The sequence below is a fragment of the Macaca thibetana genome, chromosome 2 (assembly GCF_024542745.1).
Source record: "Macaca thibetana thibetana isolate TM-01 chromosome 2, ASM2454274v1, whole genome shotgun sequence".
Lineage (NCBI taxonomy): Eukaryota > Metazoa > Chordata > Mammalia > Primates > Cercopithecidae > Macaca > Macaca thibetana.
The window spans coordinates 144,989,771-145,017,168 of record NC_065579.1 but is presented as its reverse complement, the minus strand read 5'-3'; the positions used below and the strand labels follow the sequence as shown (position 1 = coordinate 145,017,168).

At 38.7% G+C, this 27,398-nt stretch overlaps 1 protein-coding gene across 9 annotated transcripts in view; it reads right to left on the bottom strand.

Annotated features, from left to right (window-relative positions):
* TMCC1 (transmembrane and coiled-coil domain family 1) overlaps positions 1–27,398 on the bottom strand; it is a 255,494-nt gene that overhangs the window by 78,862 nt on the left and 149,234 nt on the right. Inside the window, exon 1 of one of the 9 annotated variants that reach the window (XM_050781659.1) lies at positions 213–20,549. The exons of 7 other annotated variants lie outside the window; for them this stretch is intronic. In XM_050781659.1, the coding sequence (XP_050637616.1) occupies positions 213–254 (42 nt within the window). In that variant the 5' untranslated portion in view covers positions 255–20,549. Of the gene's footprint in view, positions 1–212; positions 20,550–27,398 lie in introns of those variants that run through there. One more of the 9 variants, XM_050781660.1, reaches the window with a different exon arrangement.

Below are 27,398 nucleotides of genomic sequence, written 5' to 3'. Positions count from 1 at the left end.
GCTTCTCCATTATTACAACCTTACACAAGTCAGTTCTAAAATAGCAAATGCCCCTGGTTGAGATCTACTGCTGAAAAACGCTAAGTTTCAGCAGCTCAGACTATTTCCTGTCTGTCTATTCAACCAGCCCCCACTTAAAGCTGTAGGACTAACTATAGGATTTAGGAAGAGATTTTTTTTTTTTTTTTTTTTAAAAAAAGACAGATACACACACATATACAACATACGGTTTCCGAGGACAGTGAGGGCTCCATGCTTGTGAGAGAGGAGGAGGAGGAATATGCCGAATAACCCGCAGTTTCTCCCAGATTTGAACATGCTGTACTGTGGCATGAGGTCAGCAGTGACTGACTCCAGCCCTGTGAGGCTGAATTCTACCCTGACAAAGCAGTATCACTGTAATATGAAGCAAGAGGATTCAGAGCATGTTGGCAGCTGTACAGAATGCCTGTTCTAGAAAGTAATGGCAATTCCAAAACAAGAGATCTATGCTGTCACATGAGATAATCTTCAGCCCAGTTAAGCAATAAGCACCCAAAATACTTTGAATCCCAAACACAGGCAGCTCAAAAGTTTAATGGTAGAAAAACTTTTCTCCTTGAACCTATTTTGTGTCTGGAAGAAATAAACAGGAAGGAGAAAACTGGAAGAATCATTGGTTAATTTGATTTGTATCATAAACAACATACTGATTCTGATCTGATCTGTTCCTGGACACTGCGACCTAGCTGAAGAACTCCAAACCACCTCTGTGACTTTACTATGGAACAGGGAGACTATTCTGGAAGTACTTTTTTGATAATGGATATATGCCAGAACTGAAGGTGTGAATAACCTCATTTTTCACATGTGCCCAAAAGGCAAACCTAATATACATCATCATTTCTTTTTAGTTCAAGAATGTGTGCCTTTAGAAATTCTTCCTCCAAAGAAGAGGGGCATTAAAAAAGGAGCCAGAACATGACTTTTCTAACAAGAGAAAACAAGGCAATGCAGATATTCCTTTACATTTTACGGTGTCCCTTATATTACGAAAGTTCTATTCTAGACCAAAAGTGACCCAATAGCTTTATAACAAGTAAAACTTAGCCAGGAAACACAAGACAATGCAGATAAAACAAAACTGTACTACAGCACTAATGGGAAGGTAAATCTATAAGAAGTTCTTCAATAGTTCAGTGGGATAAGGAATAAAGAAATAAAAACTTTTTTCTTCAAGATGCACTAGCTTTGTTTTTATAAATATTAACTTACTAATAATGGATTTTGAAAGGAGATAATATAACTTATTTACAGATTTCCAAATTTCCAATAAAGTTTTTGAGGATCTACGTTTGTACCCAAAAACCTAAAGATAATGATACAATTTCGTTTTTTTTTCTTTTTGAGCCAGGGTTTTGCTCTGCCGTCCAGGCTGGAGTGCAATGGCATGATCTCAGCTCACCGCAACCTCCGCCTCCTGGGCTCAGGTGATTTTCCTGCCTCAGCCTCCCAGGTAGCTGGAATTACAGGTGTGTGCCACCACGCCAGGCTGGTCTCAAACTCCTGACAAATGATCCTCCTTCCTTGGCCTCCCAGAGTGTTGGGATTACAGACGTGAGCCACTGTGCCCAGCCAAATTGTACAATTTCTAATACAATTTTCTCATTCTTTATGAATTTTACTTCAATAAAAACAAAACACAGCATCTTATTTTTTAAAGTAAATAGAAAAAAGAAATAGAAAAAAGTCATTATAGAAATAGAAAAAAGAAAATAAAAAAAAATCATTACTGGATTGTTTCAAAGCAGGTAATTTGGAAAGACTGGATAGGCAAGTTTCCTATATTAATGAACTTTTTTTTAGGTCATTTTATAAGAACCTCTGAACGAGTAATCTACTTTGAACATTAATTTTTTTTTGTTATACTTACACTATCAAAGGAAATTTTGATTCCTTAGTTTTAGGATGCACAAGAAACAGTGCCCAGAATGGTGGTTATTACCAATTGAGAAGAAACAACTGTACTAAATTTTTTAGTACTGAGCTTCTTTGTTAGCAACATCTTAACACAAGGCCAAGAGAAAAGTCTGGGAAAGCAGTAAACAGTCCTTTGGAGTATGGGTTTTAGTCTACTGTCAAAGGTAGGAGATACAACTAATGTTTTGATTTCATTCTATGAACCAGGATAGGAACAGAAGGGAGCATCTGATAAATTATGTAAATCTATATAGGTACAGACAGGTACCTGTATCTACCTGTACATACAGGTACAGACTTTAGGCCAAAAGCGAATAGGCATTAATATGGAACAAAAAGAGTCAGTCATACCTTATCTGTAGAGGAGAGGTAGGACTAACAACGGAGTGAAACTTTTGCAGCTCTAAATTACTCTCCTCAATGTCTGAGAAAAATTTTCTAAGTAGAAGGGCTTCATATTAATTTATTCAATAATTCTTACTATACCAGGCACACTACATGGGGCATTTAGGGATACAAAAATGAATAAGATGAACAGGTTCTTGCCCTCTATTGACTTTTGAGATCATCTGCGTTCTCTAGGCTACTATTTCTCGACATTAAAACAAAAAAAAACAAAAACTTTACATCTTCTACAATACTGTCTCACTCTACAGTCTAGCTATGCATTCCTGCCACGCTGGAATATTTTATTGTGCTTTACTGTCTATAGTTTATAGTTTTAAAACAAGAATTATATGGGCTCTACTTTTTAAAAAGTATACCTCTCCATTAGAGATTCTAATACCTCAAGTCTCCCAGGGATGTGAAGGCTGGGCGTGATGGCTCACACCTGTAATCCCAGCACTTTAGGAGGGCGAGGTGGGCGGATCACCTGAGGTCAAGAGTTTGAGACCAGCCTGGCCAACATGGTAAAACCCTGTCTCTATTAAAAATACAAAAAGTAGCCGGGTGAGGTGGCACGCACCTGCAATCTCAGCTATTTGGGAGGCTGAGGCAGGAGAACTGCTTGAACTCAGGCAGTAGAGGTTGCGGTGAGCTGAGAGATGGTGCCACTGCACTTCAGCCTGGGTGACAGAGCGAGACTCTGTCTCAAAAAAAAAAAAAAAAGACTGTTCAAACCAAGCCTCTTATTTTGTAGTACAAACCCCTAGTCTTTGAAAGGAGAAGTGAATGATGCAGTTGTGGCCCTATCAGATCTAGAATCCATGTATACCGATTCTCCATTTCTGTTCTTTCTAGTAAATCAAGGTGTACCCTCCTACAATCTGGTTCCTACTTCACACACTGTCATACCAATCTGGTTTTTATATTGCCATTGTGTAAAAACAATGGAACAAACAAATGAACAAAAACCAAAAACTCTTCAATTTCTGCAATGTACTCACTTTGCAGAGATGTTTCTGGTTTGGTATTCCTGCCTTATAGCTTCACTATATACATCATTTGTGGAGGCTTTTTTTGGGCAAATTATTTCTTTGGAATGCTGTTTGACTGCATGATCAATGAAGGTTTCTTTCTAGCCCCAGAATTAATTCTGAGATTGTCTATAGTGCTATGTGAGGTTTTTTGGAACCTTTTCTCTGTACTGAGGATCAATAAATGGTAGAAAGAATTCTGGGGAAAACTGATTAGGTACACAAAGAATGAAGTTGGTGGGTTTCATTTTATAAATATGAAAGTCTATAATCATCAAAGCTTATAGAAAAATAATACATTTTCAACACGTTTAAAATAATCACATTTTACATCTTTATAAATAACAGGCAATCTTCAATTATTCCTTCTTAGATAATGGAGTCCCTTAATGTTTCTTGCTAAAGGAATACAGATAGTCCTGAAGATCTGAAGGAAAGCTGAGAAAGCTCTTACAACAAAATAAACAAAAGCCCTCACAACTGACAGTAATTTGGAGGTCCCTAATGAGCCAACCCTCCTGGTACTGATGATCCACATAGTCTTCTTCCCATACTGACTTCGGGCTTGATGACTAGCTGTGACTAGTGATAGCAAATGGCATACTATCACCAACTATGCAAACAGAGACTTGGTAAGTACTTGAAAATTGGAGATTATTCTTTTTGAACACACCTTGGAACTCAGCTGCCATGCTACAAAAAAGCCCTACTAGTGTAATCAAGGTCCCTGGCCAAAAGCCACGGCTGAACTCAGAGTCAGCAGCTAACATAAACAGCTAGCATGTGAGTGAGGCTATTTGGACTTTCTGATCATCCCAATACCTCAGCAAACTTAATAAACTTTGCTTTGACCTAAAGCAGAAGGGCTCTGTATTAATTTATTCAATAATTCTTATTATGTGCCAGGCACACTATATGGGACATTTAGGGATATAAAAAATGAGTAAGATGAACAGGTTTAACCTAAAGCAAAGTTTATTAATATAAGGAACTTGATACAAACCAGAAGGGCCTGCTCAACCGACAGAATCAAGACAAATAAATGGTCACTTTAAGCTACTTTTTTGTTGTTGTTGTTCTGAGATGGAGTCTTGCTCTTTCGCCTAGGCTGGAGTGCAATGGCGCGATCTTGACTCACTGCAACCTCCGCCTCCTGGGTTCAAGCGATTCTTATGCCTCAGTCTCCCAAGTAGCTGGGATTACAGGCGCCGGCCACCACGCCCAGCTAATGTTCATATTTTTAGTAGAGATGGGGTTTCACCATGTTGGCCAGGCTGGTCTTGAACTCCTGACCTTGTGATCTGCCCGTCTCGGCCTCCCAAAGCACTGAGATTACAGACGTGAGCCACTGTGCCCGGCAAGCTACAAAGTTTTTAAAAAATTTCTTAACACCACAGAATTTACTTTTTAGGTATGTGTACAGTTCTATGAATTTTTAAACATTCATAGACTCATGAAACCACCAGCAGTATAATCAGGATACACAGAAGTTCCAAAAGATATCCTTATGTAGTCACACCTAACCCCACCACTAACCCTTAACCCATTCTTTTTTACTACAGTCTATCTTTCTGAGAATGTCACATAAACAGAATCATACAGTATATAACTTTCTGAGACTGATTTATCAACACAATGCCTTGGAGATGCATAAAGAATGATGCATGTATCATAGTTCATTCCTTTTTATTGCTGAGTTCATTGTATGTATATACCACAGTTTATCCATTCACTTATTGAAGGACATTTGGATGGTTTCCATTTTTTAGCAATTGTAAATAGAGATGCTATAAACATCAGTGTAGAGGATTTCATAGAAATGTAAGTTTTCATGTTTCTAGGTTAAACACCTAGGTATGGATTTGCTGGGTCACATGCTCAGCATATGTTTAACTTAAAAAAAAAATCACCAAACTTTTCCAGGGTAGTTTTGCCATTTTCCTTTTCTACCAGCAATGTACGAGAGTTCCAACTGTTCTCTGCAACCTTGCCAGCATTTGCAACTGTCAGTTTTTTATTTTAGTCATTTTAAGAGTGGTACCTCATCAAGATTTTAAATGCATTTTCTTAATGGCTACTAATGCTAAATATCTTTTAATGTATTTAGTTGTCATTGTAGATTCTCTTTTGTAAAGAATCTGTTTAAGACATTTGACCATGTATTAAATAGGGTTTTTTTTAAAAAAAACTGTTGAGCTTTGACAATTTTTTATATACAGCTGTTCCTTGACTTTTGTCTCAATAAATCAACCATGAGATGAAAATATGGGCCAGGCGCAGAAGCTCACATGTATAAACCCAGCACTTTGGAAGGCCAAGATGGGAGGTCACTTGAGACCAGGAGGTTGAGACCAGCCTATTCAACACAGCAAGAATCCCATTGTAAAAAAAAATAATAAAATGAAAATATTGCAAGTTGAAAGTGTATTTAATATACCTAACTTACTGAACATCATGGCTTAGCCTAACCCACCTCAAATGTGCTCAGAACGCTTACACTAGCCCACAGCTGGCAAAATCATCTAACACAAAGCCTATTTCATAAAAAGGAATGAGGCCAGGCACAGTGGCTCATGCCTGTAATCCCGGCACTTTAGGAGGCTGAGATGGGAGGAATACTTGAGCCCAGGAGTTCAAGACCAGCCTGGCCAACGAGTGAGACCTTGTTTCTGCTTTTAAAAAAAATTTAAAATAAATAAAATAAAAAATAGAAAATTTATTGACTATTGTACTGATAGTGAAAAACAGAAAAGTTGTACAAGTACTGAAAATATGGTTTCTGCTAGACATGTATTGCTTTTGCACCACTGTAAAGTCAAAACAACTGTTAAGTTGAACCATTTTAAATCACGAACCATCTGTATTCTGAATATAAGTCCTTCGTCAGATATGTGATTTACACATTTTCCTCCCAATACATAGCATGCCCTTTAATTCTCTCAATAGCATCTTTCATAGATTAAAAATGTCCTGTGTTGTTCTAAAAGTTTCATAGTTTATTTTATATATTAATTCATGATTTATTTTGTGTTGATTTTTATATACGGTGTGAGAGTTTCAAGTTTTTGCACACAGATTTCTACTTTTTCCAACACCTCTTTTTGAAAACACTATCCTTTCTCCATTGAATTGCCTTTGTATTTTTGTGAAATATGAACTGGCAATATTTATGTGGGTCTATTTCTGAACTTTCTGTTCTATTCCATTAATCTACATGTCTATCTTTTTACCAACATGGCCTCATCTTGATTACTGTAGCTTTATGGTAAGTCCAAAAGCTGGGTAGAATAATTCACATAACTTTATTTTTCTTTTCCAGTATTGGTTGACTCTTCTAGTTCTTTTGCCTTTCCATATACATTTAAGAACAATCTTGTCTGTCTCTACAAAAAGGTCTTCCTGAGATTTCTGATTGGAATTGTGTTAAAAGGACAAAAGGGAATGCCTACAAAGAACTGTGTGTACATAAATCAACAGTTGAGATGAAGCGGAACAAATTCTCAAGTAACAAGCTACCAGAATCACCTAAGACGACATAGATAACCTGAATGGTTATATAACTGTTTTCAAAATGAAATTTTGTAATTAAACAGATTTTGAAAAAGAAATCTCCCTGTGGTTTCACTAAATTCTACCAAACAATCATTATAAATATATCAATTCTATACAATCTGTACCAGAAAGCAGAAGGAGGAGGAACTCATTTTATGAAGCCAGCATTATCCAGGTATTAAACCTGGAGATCTGTAAAACAAAACAAGGCAGCAGACCAACAGCCCTCATACTAGCAAATCAAACCTAGCAATGTATATGAAGAATAATATACCATATCCAAGCACGGTTTGTATCAGGAATGCAATGCTGGTTCAATATTTGAAAACCAAGTAAGGTAAGCAACACTAGCCCAGAGAAGCAAAACCATATGATATCGATTTATACAGGAAAAGCATTTGAGAAAAGTCAACAGCCACTCATTATTAAACTCCTAGCCAATTAGGCTGGATGTGGTGGCTGACACCTGTAATCCCAGCACTTTGGGAGGCCAAGGTGGGCAGCTCACATGAGGCCAGGAGTTTGAGATCAGCCTGGCCCAACATGGTGAAACCCTGTCTCTACTAAAAATACAAAAATTAGCCAGACATGGTGATGCATGCCTGCAATCCTAGCTACTTGGGAGACTGAGGCACAATAATTAGTTGAGCCCAGGAAGCAGAGGTTGCTGTGAACCGAGATTGTGCCATTGCACTCCAGTCTGGGTGACAGAGTGAGACTCTGTCTCTAAATAAATAAATAAGAACTCTTAGCAAATTAGGAATTTAGGGGAACTTTTTTTTTTTTTTTTTAAACAGGCATGAGCCACCGTGCCTGGCCCAAAATTTTTTTAAACAGCAGCTAATTTCATACTTACTGGCTCAAGCCATCCTCCCACCTCAGCCTCCCAAGTAGCTGAGATTACAGGCGTGAGTCACCAAGCCTGGCTAGTTTTGTGTGTGCGTTTTTTTTTTTTTTTGGTAGAGACAGGGTTTTACCATGCTGCCCAGGCTGGTCTTGAACACTTGAGCTTAAACGATTCACCTGCCTCAGCCTCCCAAAGGCCTGGGATTACAGGCGTGAGTCACTGTGCCTGGCTTCCCATATGCTTTAAATATTCTCTAGATTTATAATACCCAATGCAATGCCTATACATCACTTCATTCACATGGATTCAATATAGTATTTCATGTGTGGCAAATTCAAATTTTGCTTTTTGAAACTTTTTGAAATTTATTTTCTAAATTTGTTTTCTAAATATTTTGTGTAGACTGGCATAGTAACTTGCAACCTTGCTAACCTCACTTAGTACTACGAGTATTCTGTGAATTCCTTGGTTTTCTATATATACAGTGATGTAGCCAATGAACAGGAATTGTTTTACTTCTTTCTTTCCAATTTGTATGTCTTTCATTTCCTTTTCTTGATTTATTTTACTGGCGAGAACTTCAATACAAATAGGAACCGCCAGAGAGGACATCCTTGCATTGCTCCCCAGCCAGAACTCCAACGGCAGTTAAGTTTTCAAAGTCTCTGCAGTGCTTTTTGGATCTGTCCCACAGATGTACCACCCACCCTGTTGCCAGTCTGGGACTTGGCAATGGTCTAATCCCTACTTCATTTCTCAAAGTCTAGGAATGCTGTTTGGGGTCAGACTTCTGCATGCAGAGTGCATGAATAAGCTCAAAAATTCATAATAAAATTTAAAGAGTTTATTTTCAAATATCTTATAATCTCTCAGTACTTTCTAGGTCAATGGGATTCCCCTTTCTCATTACCTAGTCAGAAAGCTGGTGTGTTATTTACTCTGCTTAGCCATACAATTTCCATAATAGTGCCTTTGTTTGGAGGCAAGCAGATGAAGGAGGGAGAAAAAAGGCAACTGAGATTAATTCCACCCTCTTGGGACCACAGCTCCACTGATCTGAGAATGGTTCCCTACAATCAGAATTTTAAGCTCTTGTTAGACCCCAATCTGCTGTCACTGCAGGACTGCTTGAGGTTCATGGTACAAGAGAACAGAGGAAAGAAGAAGGAAAAAAGGAAAAGTTTCTGTACTTTCTATTAGTATTACAATATCGCCTTCCCATTCTTTGAACCAGAACTGAAGCCTTCTCCTAGAGTTCTCTTATCCACATTAATATCCACTTAGGGGTTTTAGGCTGTGTTGAGTTGAAACCTCGGGAAATGAGAGAGAGGAGAACAATAAATTAAACCCTGGTTCAACAGTACTTCAAAATCTGCTCCTTCTTAATGCAACTTTTAAGATATGCCTTTTGGAGTCCTCAAATAGTTGCTCTAGGCCAGGTGTTTTAGCTGAGTTCAATAGAAAAGACAGGTGAAATGTGTTTGCTCCATCTTACCCATAACAGGCATCTTAAACCACTAAGTTCTGAGGTGAATTGTTACACAGAAATAGATAACTGGAGTACAATCCAACTCAAGAAGCAATCATTTAAGCGTGGTGCACATGAAATAACACAGACTTTATACATCTTCTCTAGAAAAGTCACCAGATAATTATAAAACAGATGCTATCAGTTCACTGGCAGACTATTCTCTGCTTTCTTACCTTGGCTTCTAAGAAACAGATTCAATAGTTTCATTATTGGAGTAATCAAAGTGATAGCAATAAAAACTATGGAAGCCTCTTAGTAGATGTGAGTTTATTCTGCTGTCAGGTATAATTTGTCAGTAAGGGTTTGGACATTTCATTCTTTCATGCCTCGACTGGTATCAGTCAGAAGAACTAAGAGAATCACTTGAGGTAAAGGGAACAATGAGGAAAAATTTGGAAAGTGGAAATGCCCTAAGGGAAAAAATTTTCCCCAAAGTTATTCTTGTATAGAATTCCTAAAACAAGATTTTTATTTTGTGCTCTTGAAAACAGAGTGTTTCCAGCAACCAGCGTTTCATTCAGAATAGCCTACCAACCTGTTTGTATAATTAGGCACTAATATTTCCTGAATTAAAATATCTAGGATGTCAATCAGCTCCACTGGCTATCATAAGCTTTGCCTAACGTAAACAAATCACTACATAGAAAGAAACTGTGTAGATAGCACCATTTCACATCCACAAACAGGCAAAATTTTTTTTTTTTTTTTTTTGAGACGGAGTCTCGCTCTGTCGCCCAGGTTGGAGTGCAGTGGCCGGATCTCAGCTCACTGCAAGCTCCGCCTCCCAGGTTTACGCCATTCTCCTGCCTCAGCCTCCCGAGTAGCTGGGACTACAGGCGCCCGCCACCTCGCCCGGCTAGTTTTTTGTATTTTTTAGTAGAGACGGGGTTTCACGGTGTTAGCCAGGATGGTCTCGATCTCCTGACCTCGTGATCCGCCCGTCTCGGCCTCCCAAAGTGCTGGGATTACAGGCTTGAGCCACCGCGCCCGGCCCAAACAGGCAAAAATTTTAAGTATTTGTGAAGATGCAGGTCAATGGGAACTTTCACACACTACTGATAGGAATAAGTTAGCATAATCACTCTGGATAGCAATTTAGCAATATCTAGTTAAACAGAAGATAAACATACTGTACAACCCAGTAAATCCATTCCTAGGAAGTACTAGATAAATTAGTATCTACTAGAGAAACTCATATATTTGCATAAGAAGACATGTTCAAGAGTATTCACTGTAGCACTGTTTATGAAACAATGAAGTACTGAAAACCATATGTCCATTAACAGGAGAATCAACCTACAAACTGTAGTATGTTCATTAAAAAAGAATACTATGTAACAAGCAGATCAGAACTATATGTATCAATGTAAATAATTTCAAAAGCATGATGTCAAGTGAAAATAGTAAAGAAAATTTGTATATATAGACTTGCATAAAACGTAAAAGAGAATCATTTACATAAAATTTAAAATCATGTAAAACAAAACTCTTTTTTATGGACAGATGTATATGCAATACAAGTACATAGACATATTTGTTCTTTGAGAGGCTGAGGTGGGCAGACTGCTTAAGCTCAAGAGTTTGAGATCAGCCTGGGCAACATGGAGAAACCCTGTCACTACAAACAATATAAAAATTAGCTGGGCTTGGTGCTGGTGCCTGTAGTCCCAGCTACTTGAGAGGCTGAGGTGGGAGGATTGCTTGAGCCCAGAAGGCAGAGGCTGCAGTGAGCTGTGATTGCATCACTGCACTCCAGCCTGGGAGACAGAGGGAGATTCTATCTCAAAAAACACAAAAGAACAATAAAACACACATGTTAATGAAAAACACTAAATTCAGGATAGTACTTGTCTCTGAAGAAGCAGAATGGATTGAGGAATGGTACACAAAAAAATAAAAGTACTAAGTTTGAAAAGCTTGGTAATTGTGCCTAAGTGTTTATGTTATTCTCTTTTTCATTTTTCTTGCATATAGTCACCCATTAATCTCTTTGTTTTTCTGTTTGATTTGATTTGATTTTTATTTATTTATTTATTTTTTGAGACGGAGTCTAGCCCTGTTGCCCAGGCTAGAGTGCAGTGGCATGATCTTGGTTCACTGCAAGCTCCGCCTCCCGGGTTCATGTCATTCTCTTGCCTCAGCCTCCCAAGTAGCTGGGACTACAGGTGCCCGCCACCATACCCGGCTAATTTTTTATATTTTTAGTAGAGACGGGGGTTTCACTGTGTTAGCCAGGCTGGTCTCAATCTCCTGACATCGTGATCTGCCTGCCTCAGCCTCCCAAAGTGCTGGGATTACAGGCATGAGCCACTGCGCCTGGCCTCTGTTCGAAATATTTTATAACACAAAAATCAGAAAGAAAAATAACTATGAGAACATATATACATTACATTGTTAACATTCAAATGTGTAATGAAAGAATATTCTAACAATATGTTAACTAAACACATACACACTTCACCAAAAAAGTGTTTAAGCAAGCCAAAAGGGGCCAGGTGTGGTGGCTCACTCCTGTAATCCCAGCACTTTGGGAGCTGACTCAGGAGGATCGCTCGAGGCAAGAGTTTGAGACCAGCCTTGGCACACAGTAAAACCCGGTCTCTACAAAAAAAAGAAAAAGAAAAGAAAAAAAACCCAGGTATTGTGGCACATACCTGTAGTCCTAGCTACTTGGGAGGCTGAGGCAGGAGCCTCCCAAGTAGCCTCCTTGATCTCTTGAGCCCAGGAGTTCAAGGCTGCTGTGAACTATGATTGCACCACTGCACTCCAGCCTGGGCGACAGAGTCAAGACTCTCAATAAAATTAAAAAAATTTAAAAAAAGCAAAGAGAACCAGGGATTATGAATATCTAATACGTTTAAAAAGTTTGCATGCAAAAGAGCAAGGGAAAAACAGGTTAGCTTCTGTTATATCCTAAGTAGTGGTCTCATGACTCAAGACAGTGAGGAGAGGAGCAGCCTCTATGAGCTCTCTGCTTTCCCCACTATCATCTGCTACAATACAGTACAGCAGGTTATTTGGCACATCTTGCAGCCTGGCAGTGATTTCACTCAAAGCTGGGAACATGGTAGAAGCCTGTTGACCTTCTGGGGGGACTCCTGGAACATCAGAGAAAGAAAAGTCTACATGGAGTAGAGCCAAAAGACTTGCTCTTATCTGTAGACCTTAAGTAATGTACTTTGGCCAGAGTAGAAATGGGAGTTTTACTCATTCTATACCCTCTTCTGTCTCTCATATGACTTGTTGGGAAAGAAAGTAGATAATTTGTTTTTTGATCTTATAAATGACCCAAAAATCTGCCGGGTCACCTGGGTTTAGGCTGTGGATCTCATGCAGGGACTGTGAGGCAGACGAGCAAGTGATCACCATGTTCACTTGGTACCTACTGGCACAAATGCCAAACTATCAATTCTACTGACTCATCTGCATCTGCAACGGGCAGGACATACCTGTATCCTGTACGGAGCCTGCCAGAATGCTACACTGTAGAGTCATTCAGGACAGTGAAAACTGTGGCAATAATTTTATCACACAATTGTTTAATACTTTAGTTACTTATCCCTTTATGCTAGTTGTACAATGCTAGGCAAAAACAAGTCTAAGCCGTTGAATCATGGTGATGAAACTTCTCCTTTAAAAAAATGAAGGCTGGACTAGTAATGACAATTATTCTTTTTCTTTCTTTCTTTTTGTTTTTTGAGACGGAGTCTAGCTCTGTCGCCCCGGCTGGAGTGCAGTGGTGCGATTTTGGCTCACTGCCACCTCCACCTCTCAGGTTCAAGCGATTCTCCTGACTCAGCCTCCTGAGTAGCTGGGATCACAGGCACCCGCCATCACGCCCAGCTAATTTTTGTATTTTTAGTAGAGACAGGGTTTCACTGTGTTGGTCAGGCTGGTCTCGAACTCCTGACCTCACGATCCACCCGGCTCAGCCTCCCAAAGTGCTGGGATTACAAGCGTGAGCCACTGTGCCCGGCCACAATTATTCAAGTATGAGCACCCTTTCTCTTTTAATCATAAAAAATTTCAAATATACTGAAAAAAACAGAAAAGATGTCATAATAAACAGCCATATACTTACCACCTATATTCAACAACTGCTAACCTTTTGCCATATTTGCTTCACCTTCACACATATGCACCCCTAAACCACTTAAAGTAAATTACATATGATCATCCACACTGCTATGGTCTGCATGTCTCCCTAAAATTCATATGTTGGAACCTAATACCCAATGTGATAGTGTTAAAAGGTGAGGCTTTTGGAAAGTGATTAAGTCATAAGGGCTTCACCCTCATGAATGTGACTGCTGCGTTATAAAAGAGGCTGGAGGGGGGGCCGGGCGTGGTGGCTCACATCTGTAATCCCAGCACTTTGGGAGGTTGAGGAGGGCGAATCACCTGAGGTCAGGAGTTCGAGACCAGCAACCAATCTGGCCAACATGGCAAAACCCCATCTCTATGAAAAAAATACAAAAATTAGCTGGGCGTGGTGGCACACACCTGTAATCGCAGCTACGCAGGAGGCTGAAACGGAGAATTGCTTGAACCCAGGAAGCAGAGGTTGCAGTGAGCTGAGATCACGCCGCTGCACTCCAGCCTGGGCAACATAGCAAGCCTCCATCTCAAAAAAAAAAAAAAAAAAAAAAAAAAGGCTTGAGGGAATTCTCTTGCCCCTTTCACCACGTGATGATGCAGCAAGATGGTGACACCTATCTATGAGAAACAGGCCTTTGCCAGACACCAAATCTGCTGGCACCTTGAACTTGGACTTCCCAGTTTCCAGAACTGTGAGAAATAAATTTCTGTTGTTTTTAAACTACTTAGTCTAGGGCATTTTGTTATAGTAGCCCTATAAACTAAGACACACACACACACCAAAATACTTCAGCGCATATCTCCAAAATTTAAAGCCATTCTCCTAAATAACTACAATACCATTCTCACACCTATTAAATTTACCATAATTTCTTGATATCAACTAATATTCAGTGATATTAAAAAGTTGACCACTTAAAATAGTTCCACTGTAACCAAGGATCTAAGTGCACAGGCTAGAAACCATTGGCCTATGAATCATATATCTTAGGGCAGAAATAATATATATAAACTCCAGAACTATACTTCTTTCTTAAAAGAAAGAGAGCTCAGCCCAGCACAGTGACTCACGCCTGTAATCCCAGCACTTTGGGAGGCTGAGGTGGGCGGACCACCTGAGGACAGGAGTTCAAGACTAGCCTGGCCAACACGGCAAAACCCCATCTCTACTAAAAATATAAAAATTAGCCGAGCGTGGTGATGGGCACCTATAACCCCAGCTATTCAGGAGGCTGAATGAGGCAGGAGAATCACTTGAACCCGGGAGGTGGAGGTTACCGTAAGCCGAGATTGCACCATTGCATTCCAGCCTGGGCAACAGAGTGAGACTTTGCCTAAAAAAAAAAAAAAAAAAAGAAGAAGAAAGAAAGAGAGTTTTCAATTTTCACATTTGGCTCTTCAGTTCTAACACTGTATGTTTCAAAAGGCAAATCTCTGCTCAGGTGTCACGTTAATTAGGAAGCAGTATTCCTGGAATAGATCTTTGCATATTAAACAATTCTGTTGCAGTACCAGTTACTAATCCATAATCTACTTTACTTCCGAACAGGAATTTAAAATTACTTGTAAAAGTCATTTGTTTTTAAAAAACTTTTAATAAAAATTACTTTCAATAAAAACTACAATTAAAGAATAAAAGTTATAATGGGAGACAGGGAAGCAGACAACTGAACTAGAAACATAAACCAAGGCTAGCTACTGCAAGTGAACACTTTTGAGTTTTCTAGCAACCAAAGCAAAAAAGGAGATAGGATGGTTTCATTGTATTTTTTTTCATTAGCGATTAACAAAAAGTGTTTAAGAATAGAATTTATCTCAACTGGAGGAGAAATTTACATGTGGGCTTTTATATAAGAAGAACTAATAATTAAATTTTTTGTTTGTTTGTTTGTTTGAGACAGGGTCTCACTCTGCTACCCAGCCTGGAGTTCAATGGCGAAATCTCAGCTCCCAGCAACCTCCGCCACCTGGGTAAGTGACCCTCCCACCTCAGCCTCCTGACTAGCTGGGACTACAGGTACGCGCCACTACGCCGAGCTAATTTTTGTATTTTTTGTAGAGATGGGGTTTCGCCATGTTGCCCAGGCTGGTCTCAAACTCCTGGGCCCAAGAGACACACCTACCCTGGTCTCCCAAACTGCTGGGATTAAAGGCATGAGCCACCATGACCAGCCTAACTAAAATCTTTAAGAATTATTTTTTTTACAGATGAAAAGACATCCTTCATAGATGATTCTTTTTTTGAGACAGAATCTCACTCTGTCTCCCAGCCTGGAGTGCAGTGGCACGATCTGGGCTCACTGCAGCCTCCCCCGGATTCAAGAGATTCTTGTGCCTCAGCCTCCTGACTAGCTGGGATTATAGGCATGCACCACCACACCTGGCTAAGTTTTGTATTTTCAGTAGAGATGGAATTCTACCATGTTGGCTAGGCTGGTCTAGAACTCCTGACCTCAAGTGATCCACCCGCCTCAGCCTTCCGAAGCGCTGAGATTATGTTAGCCACTGCGCCCGGCCCACAGATGACTCTTATAACCATCTATAACAATAACCACCGGCTTATAAAATCATAGTTCAGTGAGTGAGTTTCTACATGAGCTGAAGGAACACAGTTTAAGCCTGTAGCTTTCTGGTAACCTGACTTGATACTGGAAGAGAGACAGTCTAGGCAACAGATAAGGAGGAGGTCCCTTAGCATATTATTACCAAATATTAAGTATCTCCATTTTTGTCCCAAGTTGGTCAGCACACAATACAAGACTGAACTCACTGGCAAGCAGTCTGGCAATTAGTATATAATCTCCATGTAAAACAGCCTAATTTTTTTTTTCCCTACTATTAGTTTCCTTTACACCAAACAGGTTCGATGTCCTGTTGCATAAGTTAATGAAAGAAGGAAATATTGTGAAAACCTGAGGAGTCTAATTTCAGATTCCCTGATCTTAAATACTACATAGGAAAAGGGTAAATTAGATTTAAGATTCTTACTTTTGGTTCCCTCTTTTGCTATTCCTCATCATTTATTAAGTACACAAGCACTTACATGCAAGATTAGCATACAGCATTAGTTTTCTCTCAAATAATGTTTCTCAACTCAGTTGTTTCTTCTGAATCCCAGTCCTGCCATTTTAGAGAAACAGAGCAGTGTAAATGAGAACAGCTCAGGTCTTTGTGATCTCTGAAGACTTCCTAGTCTGCACGTGTTTCAGACTGCACTCTATGGAGCCTGGGCCCAATATATACTAGTTACCTTTCCTGTTCCATACTTCCATCTCAGATGTATTCTCCTAGATACCAATCACTATGAACTTCTATGCAGAAATTGCAAGTTTGCTAATCAGAATTAGAGTTCAAAGTTCTTTGCTTCCCCTGTGCCAGCTGACGACATCTCCACACCTCAGCTCTATCCAAGAGAAGCATGTCCACTGCTTGATAACTTAGTAGCCCGAGTAAAGCTGAAACTTTGAACTCGTCATTGAAAAGGCAATGGCATAGGATAAATCAAGAAATAAAAATTGTTCTGCTCTTTTCTGTACTTCCTTTCTGTTATGACTCTTAGGCATATATTCCCAAATAATGTTTCCTAACTCATGGGAGTTCTCAACTCAACCACGGGAAGGGTGAGAAGTATGCAAAGAGCTGAGATCAGAGCTATAAAGTATTCAAGAGAAGCTTAGTTCCAAGACATTGGGAAAGTAACCACAGGCCCTTTATCGGTGGGGTGACAAGAGTCTTCAAAGAGTATAAATATGGGAACTAATTCTAAGAAATGATTTTCTCATAGTTCAAAGCAAAGTCTACCTATCTCTACAAGCTGTAATTTATTTTGGCCTCTTGTACTTACCTCAGCTCCCCATTGTGACTTCATTACCTCACCAGTCTTCTGTCTTTCCTTTCACTCCTGAACAAAGATTCTAGCACACACACAGATAACCTATTATTTGACTGGGCTTTACAACATCTAGTTCTGGTACTTATAAGTTAATCAGATAGCATATACCTTTAACCTTATTAACATATGGCACTCTTCCACTTCACCTCTGAGATCACCAATCTCAGGACTCGTTGCCCCTTTGCAATTATACTTTAAGCTTTCATATGTCTAATATGTCTAATAATTTTAGTCTCATTGCTAGTGTCCTATTCCCTTTCCATACCTATCCACCAGGATCTATTATCCTTCAAGCAAAAATCAAGATGATATAAAGAAATCAGGAAGAACAGGATTAGAATCACTGCTCTGTTGACTATGACAGTATAACTTTCACAATCACTGAAAACTGGTTTCTTCTTCTTCAAAACAAGAATACAGCATCCCTTACATAATTGTTTTGAGTAAAGATACATGTACTATCAGCTGCTACTAGTAGTACTGCACTGAATAATTTCCAAATTTCAAGTATAATAATCCCTTCTACGTGTATGGCTCTTTAAAAAGTTTCCAAAGTAATCTGACATTATCTCCATTTTACAAAAGAGAAGATCGAGGCTTGCAAAAATCCTGCATATGTTAGAGCCTCAGTAAAGGCAAGCTACCATTCAGAAGGCCATGATTTATTCAAGGTCACATACCTAATATAGATTACAATTAGAACTAAGGACTTCTGACTCTTCACTAACAATCTTTCTACTACTTTGCCACTGAGTTAATTGTCTCTAATTCTGTGCTGCTATATTTATTTTAAGGAAATAAAATCATAAATTACATTTTTTAAGCTCGATCTCTGCTTTAACTGCTTTCTTTTGGCTTTATCTTATAAATTTAGAGCAGCTCTCATATACTTAAACTTCTCTCCATTTCTCCACACACTTATTATAATCACTGAAGATTCCACAACTTATTTTGACAGAAGAGGTTGAGAAAATCAGTTATGTCTTAACAGACTTCTACCACTACAACTTGATTCTGTAATTCCATATTTTAACTCTCACTTACATACACCACAGGCAAACACCTCTCTGATCCAAGTATCTTATCTTAATCTCATATACTTCACATAATTTATCTAGAAGCCAGACTGGAATGTTATCATTTCTGCTATTTACATTTCTCCTTTAAAGACAATGCTGAAGAATCACTTCCTCTGTCAAGATAACTCACAGGGAAAAGATGAATAGTCTTGATCTTTTGGATGAAAGACCTAAACCTAAAACTCTCCTAAGAAAACATGGATGTAAATCTTTTTACCTTGAATTAGTCAATGAGTCTGTTCGTTTGCTTTTTTCCTGGTCCTTGATTTAGGACAGGCAATGGTTTCTTAGACATGACACCAAAAACATAAACAACAAAAGAAAAAAAATAGATATGATTAAAATTAAAAACTGTTATGCTTCAAAGGACACCATTAACAAAGTATAAAGATAAAACCACGGAATGAGGAAAGAATCTTGCAAATCATATATCTGATAAGGAATTTGTACACAGAATATATAAAAAATTATAAGCCATTATTAAAAAGACAATCCAATTAAAAAATGGAAAGAGAACCTGAACAGACAGTTCTTCCAAGAAGATTACAAATGGCCAATGAGCAGATAAAAAGATGCTCAGCATCATCATTAACAATCAAGGAAGTGTAAATAAAAATATGATAATACTTCATACCCACTAGGATGGCTATAAAGACAGATAATAATAAGAGTTGGTAAGAATGTGCAGAAACTTGGGACTGTAAACTAGTTCAACCATTGTGGAAAACAGTGTGGCGATTCCTCAAGGATCTAGAACTAGAAATACCATTTGACCCAGCCATCTCATTACTGGGGATATACCCAAAGGATCATAAGTCATGCTGCTATAAAGACATATGCACACGTATGTTTATTGCGGCACTATTCATAATAGCAAAGACTTGGAATCAACCCAAATGTCCATCAGTGACAGACTGGATTAAGAAAATGTGGCACATATACAACATGGAATACTATGCAGCCATAAAAAAGGATGAGTTCGTGCCCTTTGTAGGGACATGGATGCAGCTGGAAACCATCATTCTCAGCAAACTATCACAAGAACAGAAAACCAAATACCGCATGTTCTCACTCATAGGTGGGAATTGAACAATGAGATCACTTGGACACAGGAAGGGGAGCGTCACACACCAGGTCCTATTGTGGGGAGGGGGTAGAGGGGAGGGATAGCATTAGGAGATATACCTAATGTAAATGATGAGTTAATGGGTGCAGCACACACCAATATGGCACATGTATATATATGTAACAAACTTGCACGTTGTGCACATGTGCCCTAGAACTTAAAGTATAAAAAAAAAAGAAAAAAAAAAAAAAAGAATGTGCAGAAACTGAAACCCTTATATATTGCTAGTTGAAAAATGGTACAGCATGTTTGGAAAACAGTCTGGCAATTCCCTAAATGATTATTCTACTCCTACATGTAAACACCCAGGAGAAATGAATGCATATGTTTCCAAAGATATTCACAGCAGCATTATTCATACTGTCCAAAAAGTAGAAACAACATAAATGTCCATCAACTGATAAATTGATAAATAAAATGTGATATATCCACATAAAAGAATATTATTTTGCAGTAAGAAAAGAAATGTATTACAACATGGATGAACCTTCAAAACAATGTGCTAAATAAAAGTAGCCAGATCCAAAGGACCATGTATTACTTGTTTCTGGGAAGAAGCCACCCCCAAAGGACAACATATTATATGATTCTCTTTGTAGAAGATGTCCAGAACAGGCAAATCTATAGGGATAGAAAATAGATTAGTAGTTGCCTAAGGCCGGGAGAGAATGGGGAGATTGGACAGTGATGGCTAACAGGTACGGGGTTTCCTTTTGAGATAATAAAAATGTTCTAAAATTGTAGTAATGGTTGCACTCTGTGAATCTACTAAAAGCCACGAGCTGTATACTTTCAATGGGTGAGGTGTATGGTATAAGAATTATATTTCAAAAAGCTGTTTTTAAAAAGTCACTTCTCCATGAAATATTTCCATAGACAAGTCTCACTTGTCAGTTTCCTCATCTTTGAAGCTTCTTAAGAAAAAATTCATCGGCTGGGCGCGGTGGCTCAAGCCTGTAATCCCAGCACTTTCGGAGGCCGAGACAGGCGAATCACGAGGTCAGGAGATCGAGACCATCCTGGCTAACACAGTGAAACCCCGTCTCTACTAAAAAATACAAAAAACTAGCCGGGTGGGGTGGCGGGCGCCTGTAGTCCCAGCTACTCGGGAGGCTGAGGCAGGAGAATGGTGTGAACCCAGGAGGCGGAGCTTGCAGTGAGCTGAGAGCCAGCCACTGCACTCCAGCCTGGGCAAGAGAGCCAGACTCTGCCTCAAAAAAAAAACAAAAAAAAAAAAAAAAAAACAAAAAAAAAAACAAAGAAAAAATTCTTGGTTGAACCAAGTGTCTGGGGGAGGATTTGCTCATAATTTGTACATCTGAATTTAATGATCAATTGAGAATTCTAGAGTGATTGGGATAGGGAAGGAATTAAACATTCCATAAAAGACCATTTTTGTAGAAAAGTGTCATCTGTACTCCATGGTATCTCCTATGGTAAATCTGTGGAATTAAGCAGCTACTCCTCTATATGTTTATGTGAAGTATTCAGAGCAAAAAAATTAAATCACAAAGTGACAAGATAGGGTTGTAGTAACATTACACAAATGGCACCATGGAATATGCATGACTGATACCAGAATTAGAAATACTGATAAAATTGTTATATTACAATGAACCATGGATTCTTTTGGATAAAAAAAGGTCTCTTCATCCTAAACAATTTACGACTTATTTTACTTACTAAAAAGGTTGTTAACAGTTGGCAAATTAGCTAATTTATCTGCAAAATGCCCATTCCTGCTAAAGAAAAAACTCTTGACCCAGAACTTCAAAAATAAAGTTAACTCAAGTCATAACATGCTTGATATTAACTCATTTTCCACTCAAGTTTTTAAAACTAACTTCACTGTTTTTTAAAAAAATCAAATTTCTTTTCATTCTGGTAGGTGTCATTTGCCAAGTGCACTTGTTTAAAACAAACAAACAAAAAGAGTACAGTCATCATAGTATCTAATGAAGCTGTCCACAGTGAAAAGCCTTTTTAATTTCAGTGACACCTAAGAGTATGATTTTAAAAGACTTTCTTTGAAATTATATAAGTTTCTGGATTAATTCTGACTAATATTGTGTTCCATGTACCAAGTTAGATGCAAAATAGATGTTTACATGGCTGATAAGATATCTGAACTTCACAATTTCACCTTTTAACTTTAATACTGGCACCAAGTTAGAGGTCAAGGAGCTCTGGTAGCAAATTCAAGGGAGGACATAGGAGGATGTCAAAAAGATTGGTTGTCGTAGGTTTTAGAAACATCAAGTAGTTTTAAGTTAATACAACCCATTTAACTTCACCACTTTCTTTTACTTTCTTTTTCCTTTTCTAATTTTATTTTTAACATAAATAGGGTCTCGCTATATTGCCCAGGCTGCTCTCGAACTTCTGGGCTCAAGCAATCCTCCCACCTCAGCTTCCCAAAACTCTGGGATTACAGGTGTCAGGCACCGCACCCAGCCTTTATTATTTTTTAAGAGATGAGGTCTTGCTATGTTGCACAGGCTGGTCTCAAACTCCTAGGCTCAAGTGATCCTCCCACCTCAGCCTCTCAAGTAGCTGGAACTACAAGCACACACACACCTGTGCCCAGTATAATGTCACCACTTTCTAAAGAAAACAGCATGCATACGCACATATATATCACCTTCCTTATCATCACGAAGATTTCCAATCATACATATTTAATATATAATGTTAGCATGTTATTATATACAAAGAGTTGCATATATATTTGATACAATCTTCAAAACAGCTCCAGGAAGCAGTTATAATTACTACCACCCTTCACTCAAAGATGAAACTGAGAGGATGAGAAACTTACTCAAGGTTAACAAAGCTGAGAGGTAATAAAGAAGGATTTCAAATCCAGGGTTTTCAGCTTACAAAGCCTATCTGTGCCTTGAACAATTATGATGCTTTTTGTTAATCAATTAGAGTATATCAAGAATCTTCCTCACTGCTCCACAGAAGGAAAAATTCACAGTTCAGAAAGTTTAAGAGACTTCTCCATTATCACACAATAATAGAGCAATTTCAAGGGAAGATGTAGACAAATTGAGTAATAATGGAGAGAATAAAATTTCTTGTAAGACATGCACTGCACTGTCATGTGCTAAATGAAATTAAACTAGATTTCAAGGTATCAGCTACTATTGCTGGAGGCACTGCTATCTACTAGGAAGATTCTTTATTCAAAAGTACAAAAACAAAGAGAAAAAAATTTCCTTACAATTTTAAACATGCACTCACACTTCTTGAAATTCACTCTTCTCTTGGGTTTGTATGATGAGATTATAAAACATTTTGTTGTCATATCCTACACCAACTGTATACCTTCTCTTGAGCACATACAATAACACCAACAGCTTCTCGCAGCGCTAAACTGAGTGCTTCACTCCGCAGTTCAGCCTGTGCCAAAAGTAGCTCTGCATTTCTCTAAGCCTACTTGTTTCCACAAGAATCCTCCCCTTCAGAGCAAATGCCCTGATGGGAAATGTTGTTCGTCTATAGTTGTGATTGTAGCCTCTAGGGCTTGTTGCCAGATATTCTGGATCCTAAGGATCTTAGCCATTCTTTCTCCATTTCAGCCGCACAAAGCATGTCCTTCCCAAAGGAGAGAGAGACAGAAGCCTTTAAATAGACACAGCTGAATCTCTTCTCATTTTAAAAAAGCAAGATGGGACCAGGCATGGTGGATCACCTGAGTGACGTCAGGAGTTCGAGACCAGCCTGGCCAACATGGTAAAATCCCGTCTCTACTAAAAATATAAAAAAATTAGCTGAGCTTGGTGGCACCTGCCTATAATCCCAGCTACTTGGGAGCCGAGACTTTGCCACTGCACTCCAGCCTGGGCAACAGAGTGAGATTCCCACTAAAAAAAAAAAACAAAACAAACAAACAAAAAAAAAACAAAAAAAAACCCAGGAAAAGAAAAAAAGCAGATGGGGTCTTTCTTTGTTGCCTAGGCTGGTCTCAAACACCTGGCCTTAAGTGATCCTCCCACCTCAGCCTCCCAAAGTGCTGAGATTACAGACATGAGCCACTGTACCCAGGCCTGAACCTCTTTCCTTTTTCTATTTTTCTTTTTAAATCCCTGCAAGGGAGGCGGGGGGGAACTAAGTACACTTAGAGAAAAATTAATAATAGCTTTAAAAACTGGTTTAATTTTTTTTTTTTCTGAGATGGAGTCCCTCTCTTGTTGCCCAGGCTGGAGTGCAGTGGCGTGATCTCAGCTCACTGCAACCTCCGCCCCCAGGTTCAAGTGATTCTCCTGCCTCACTCTCCTGAGTAGTTGGGACTACAGGCATGCGCCACCACGCCCAATTAATTTTTTATTTTTTATTTTTTTAAGTAGAGACAGGGTTTCACCATGTTGGCCAGGATGGTCTTGTTCTCTTGACCTTGTGATCCGCCTGCCTCGGCCTCCCAAAGTGCTGGGATTACAGGCGTAAGCCACCGTGCCTTGACCTGGTTTAATTTTTTTAACTATGCAGACTGATCACTACTGTGTAATATAAAGTATTACAAACCATGGTTCTAAATTTGATCCTGCAAGTAAACTTGGTGATAATGAGCCAAGTCACATTTATACTCTGCCTCACTTGTACATTTGAATAATAGGTGTTTTCCCCTAAGGGTATTGGGTGGCTTAAGGAAATACAATAAAGCATTGCTAGCATTCTTAAAAGAGCAAATGGACTAACATAAGGAATATCTGAAATAAATGCATTCTCAATAATTTAAAATTCCCTATACCTAATTCCCCTATATTCTTTTCAAGGTTGGGGTAAGAGTCTGTTGTGTTCAATATTACATCACCAGCACCCTGTGCAATGCCCTGAACATAGGAGGCACTCCACTAGAGATAAGAGTGTAGAGGAGCAGAAAGAACACCTACTACCTTACTTGGCCTCCTGCTAGTTTTGTAACATTGGGCAATCTTTTTAATCCCAATCTCAGTTTCCTCATCAGCACAACAGGATAATAATTACTTTGTATCATTGTTGGGAGAATAAATCATTGCTGTGAGAATGAATCAATGTATAATAGTACTTTTTCTTCTAGGCATATAAAAGGTATTCAATACAATGTTAATTCCTCATATATATGAAGACTGATTTAAAACCTACATTTAATTAGGCAACATATGCTCTATTAATGTAAGCTGCAGAGGGATTTCTAAAAATAAACTCAGAGTCCCCTCAGTTACATATATATAAATAAAATGGTTCACCATTTTTTTGCATCACAAACCCCTCTGAGAATTTAATGAAAACTATGCATTCTTTCTCCTGAAAAAATTCACATACATGCAAATTTGCATATAATCCGAGGAAATCCATGGACCTAAAGTTAAATCCCCTTACGCAACTTTTTGCTTTGGATACCACGAAGCTCAGCGCCAAAACTGTAATCTGACTTCATCAGGCAGACCCTGGTAGCCTACAGACTATGTTCTGATGCTCTCCATGACCTTTCTTTAAAAGCTTCTCTTATGTGCTTAAAACAGCTTCTGTGTATAACAGACCTATTCAGATTTAATTTTAGACTTCATAATATTCCATTTGTATAGCTGAAAATTTCAAAGCCAAAGTTTTTTCGTTAAGCTTCTAGGATCATCTTATAAATCATATGGTTCTTTTCAAAGCTCAGCAAAGTCTGGCAACACTTCAGGAGTATATACATAATATTTGGCTCCATTTATAAACTTATATACCTTCATTTTAAGCTATATTGTTTCAAAATTATTTATAAATAACTTCAATAATTTAAAATATTTTAAAATGGAAACAACCACAATATTCCCATCTAATACCACAAGGCTTATTGTAGTTTTCTTCCTTTCCATATTTGGAACTCTCTTCTCTTATTACCATGAGAAACCTGCTCTCATCACCCTCACTGTATTTATTTAATCAATCCCCCTCCTTCCATATGTAACCAATCTTCTATCTCTGTGCAGCTACCACTTCCCTGGTGTAGATGTCATCCTCATTTCACTTGGGTTCTGAAACTCCACACTAGGCAACTTCACTGCACCATGGATTCTCTTCTCACCCAACATGATTCCAACCCCTTATCATCAGGTTGTACAGCTGCATAGATCCATTCCTTCCCACATCCCCTGGGCTCTGATGTGTCACCTGTTCATACTCACTCCTTCCCACCCATGTCCTGCAGTAGCAGAAACACACTTTTCTCCTATAGTAATAACTAAGAAAGAACCCTGTAAACTGAATACAATCCAGGAAAGTCCTTGGAAATATCTATGAAGAGAACTTGAAGAAAAATGAACTTTAAACCATTTTCACACAGGATAAGACTTAGAAATATATTATTTTGAATAACTAGGAAAACGTGGACTTAATCAGCACTCTTAGCTGAGCAAGTAGGTCATGCTACATACACCTAAAGAAATTTTACCCGTATTACCTACAGAGACCTAGTATTCTGTGGCAAACCCAAAGCCAGGTTCCACACTTCCTGTGTCTCAAAACTGTATTGAAATAAACAGCCATGTCATCATGCCACTTCACTGGTATCTTGCCATTCAGTTCTTGCCTGCTACATATGGGTAAATGGATGAGATTTGGTTTCTTTTGTTGTTGTTGTTGCTGTTTTGAGAGGGAGTCTTGCTCTGTTGCCAAAGCTGGAGTGCAGTGACGCTATCTCGGCTCACTGCAACCTCCGCCTCCTGGGTTCAAGCAATTCTTCTGGCTCAGCTTCCCAAGTAGCTGGGATTACAGGCGCTAGCCACTACGCCCGGTTAATTTTTGTACTTTTAGGAGAGATAGGGTTTCACCATGTTGGCCAGGCTGGTCTCAAACTCCTGACCTCAGGTGATCCACCTGCCTCGGTCTCCCAAGGTGCTGGGATTACGGGCGTGAGCCACTGCAACCGGCCTTGTTGTTTTTTAAAGTGCCAACCAGGAAGCTAATTAAATTTTATGTACAACTTCATAAAATGTTTCATAAATCATTATGGCAGCTACTATGTACCCAAGAGCTGTACTAGGTGCTATTTAATTTGAATTTTGGGCCAGGTGGGGTAGCTCACGTCTGTAATCCCAGCACTTTGGGAGACTGAGGTGAACGGATCTCGTAAGCCCAGGAGTTGAAGACCAGCCTGGCCAAGGTGGCAAAACACCGTCTCTACTAAAACTACAAAACTTAGCTGGGCGTGGTGGCTTATACCTGTAATCCCAGCTACTCAGAAGGCTAAGTGCTTGAACCCAGGAGACCGAGGCACAAGAATCCTTTGAAGCCAGGAGGTGGAGGTTACAGTGAGATGAGATTGCACCACTCTACTCCAGCCTGGGTGACAGAGTGAGACTCTGCCGGAAAAAAAAAATTAAAAATTGAATTTCCACAACAACCCAATGAGTTGTCAATAAGGAAACAAATACTTGACAAAAGTTACCGCCCCCCCAACCACGAAAATAATAATAATAATAATAATAATAATAATAATAATTACCCTAATTGTTTAAAATATACTAGTAAGGAATCTGGGTAAAAATCAAGCAAATCCCCCAAATCTGACAACACTATAGACGAGTAAAAGACCTATGGAATGAGATTCTCAAATAGCAATTATGAATCATTTACGCTCTGATATCATATAAAAAAACTCCCACAGAACCAGTCCACTACTTATATTGATATTAATGAGAATAAATGACTATAGTCATGTATACATATTAAACTTATAAAATCCTTCTTGCCAAATATTAACAGAGGAAACATAATGGAAAGAAAAGATATGGGGTTCTGAGCAGCTTAAGATAGATATGAGATGTTTAATCATGTTTTGATCTCTTAAAAGAAAAAAAAAATCCAGCTAACTTCATTTGTTTCAGAGAAGTAAAAACAAAGATGTTTTTACAAATTAGTAAACTA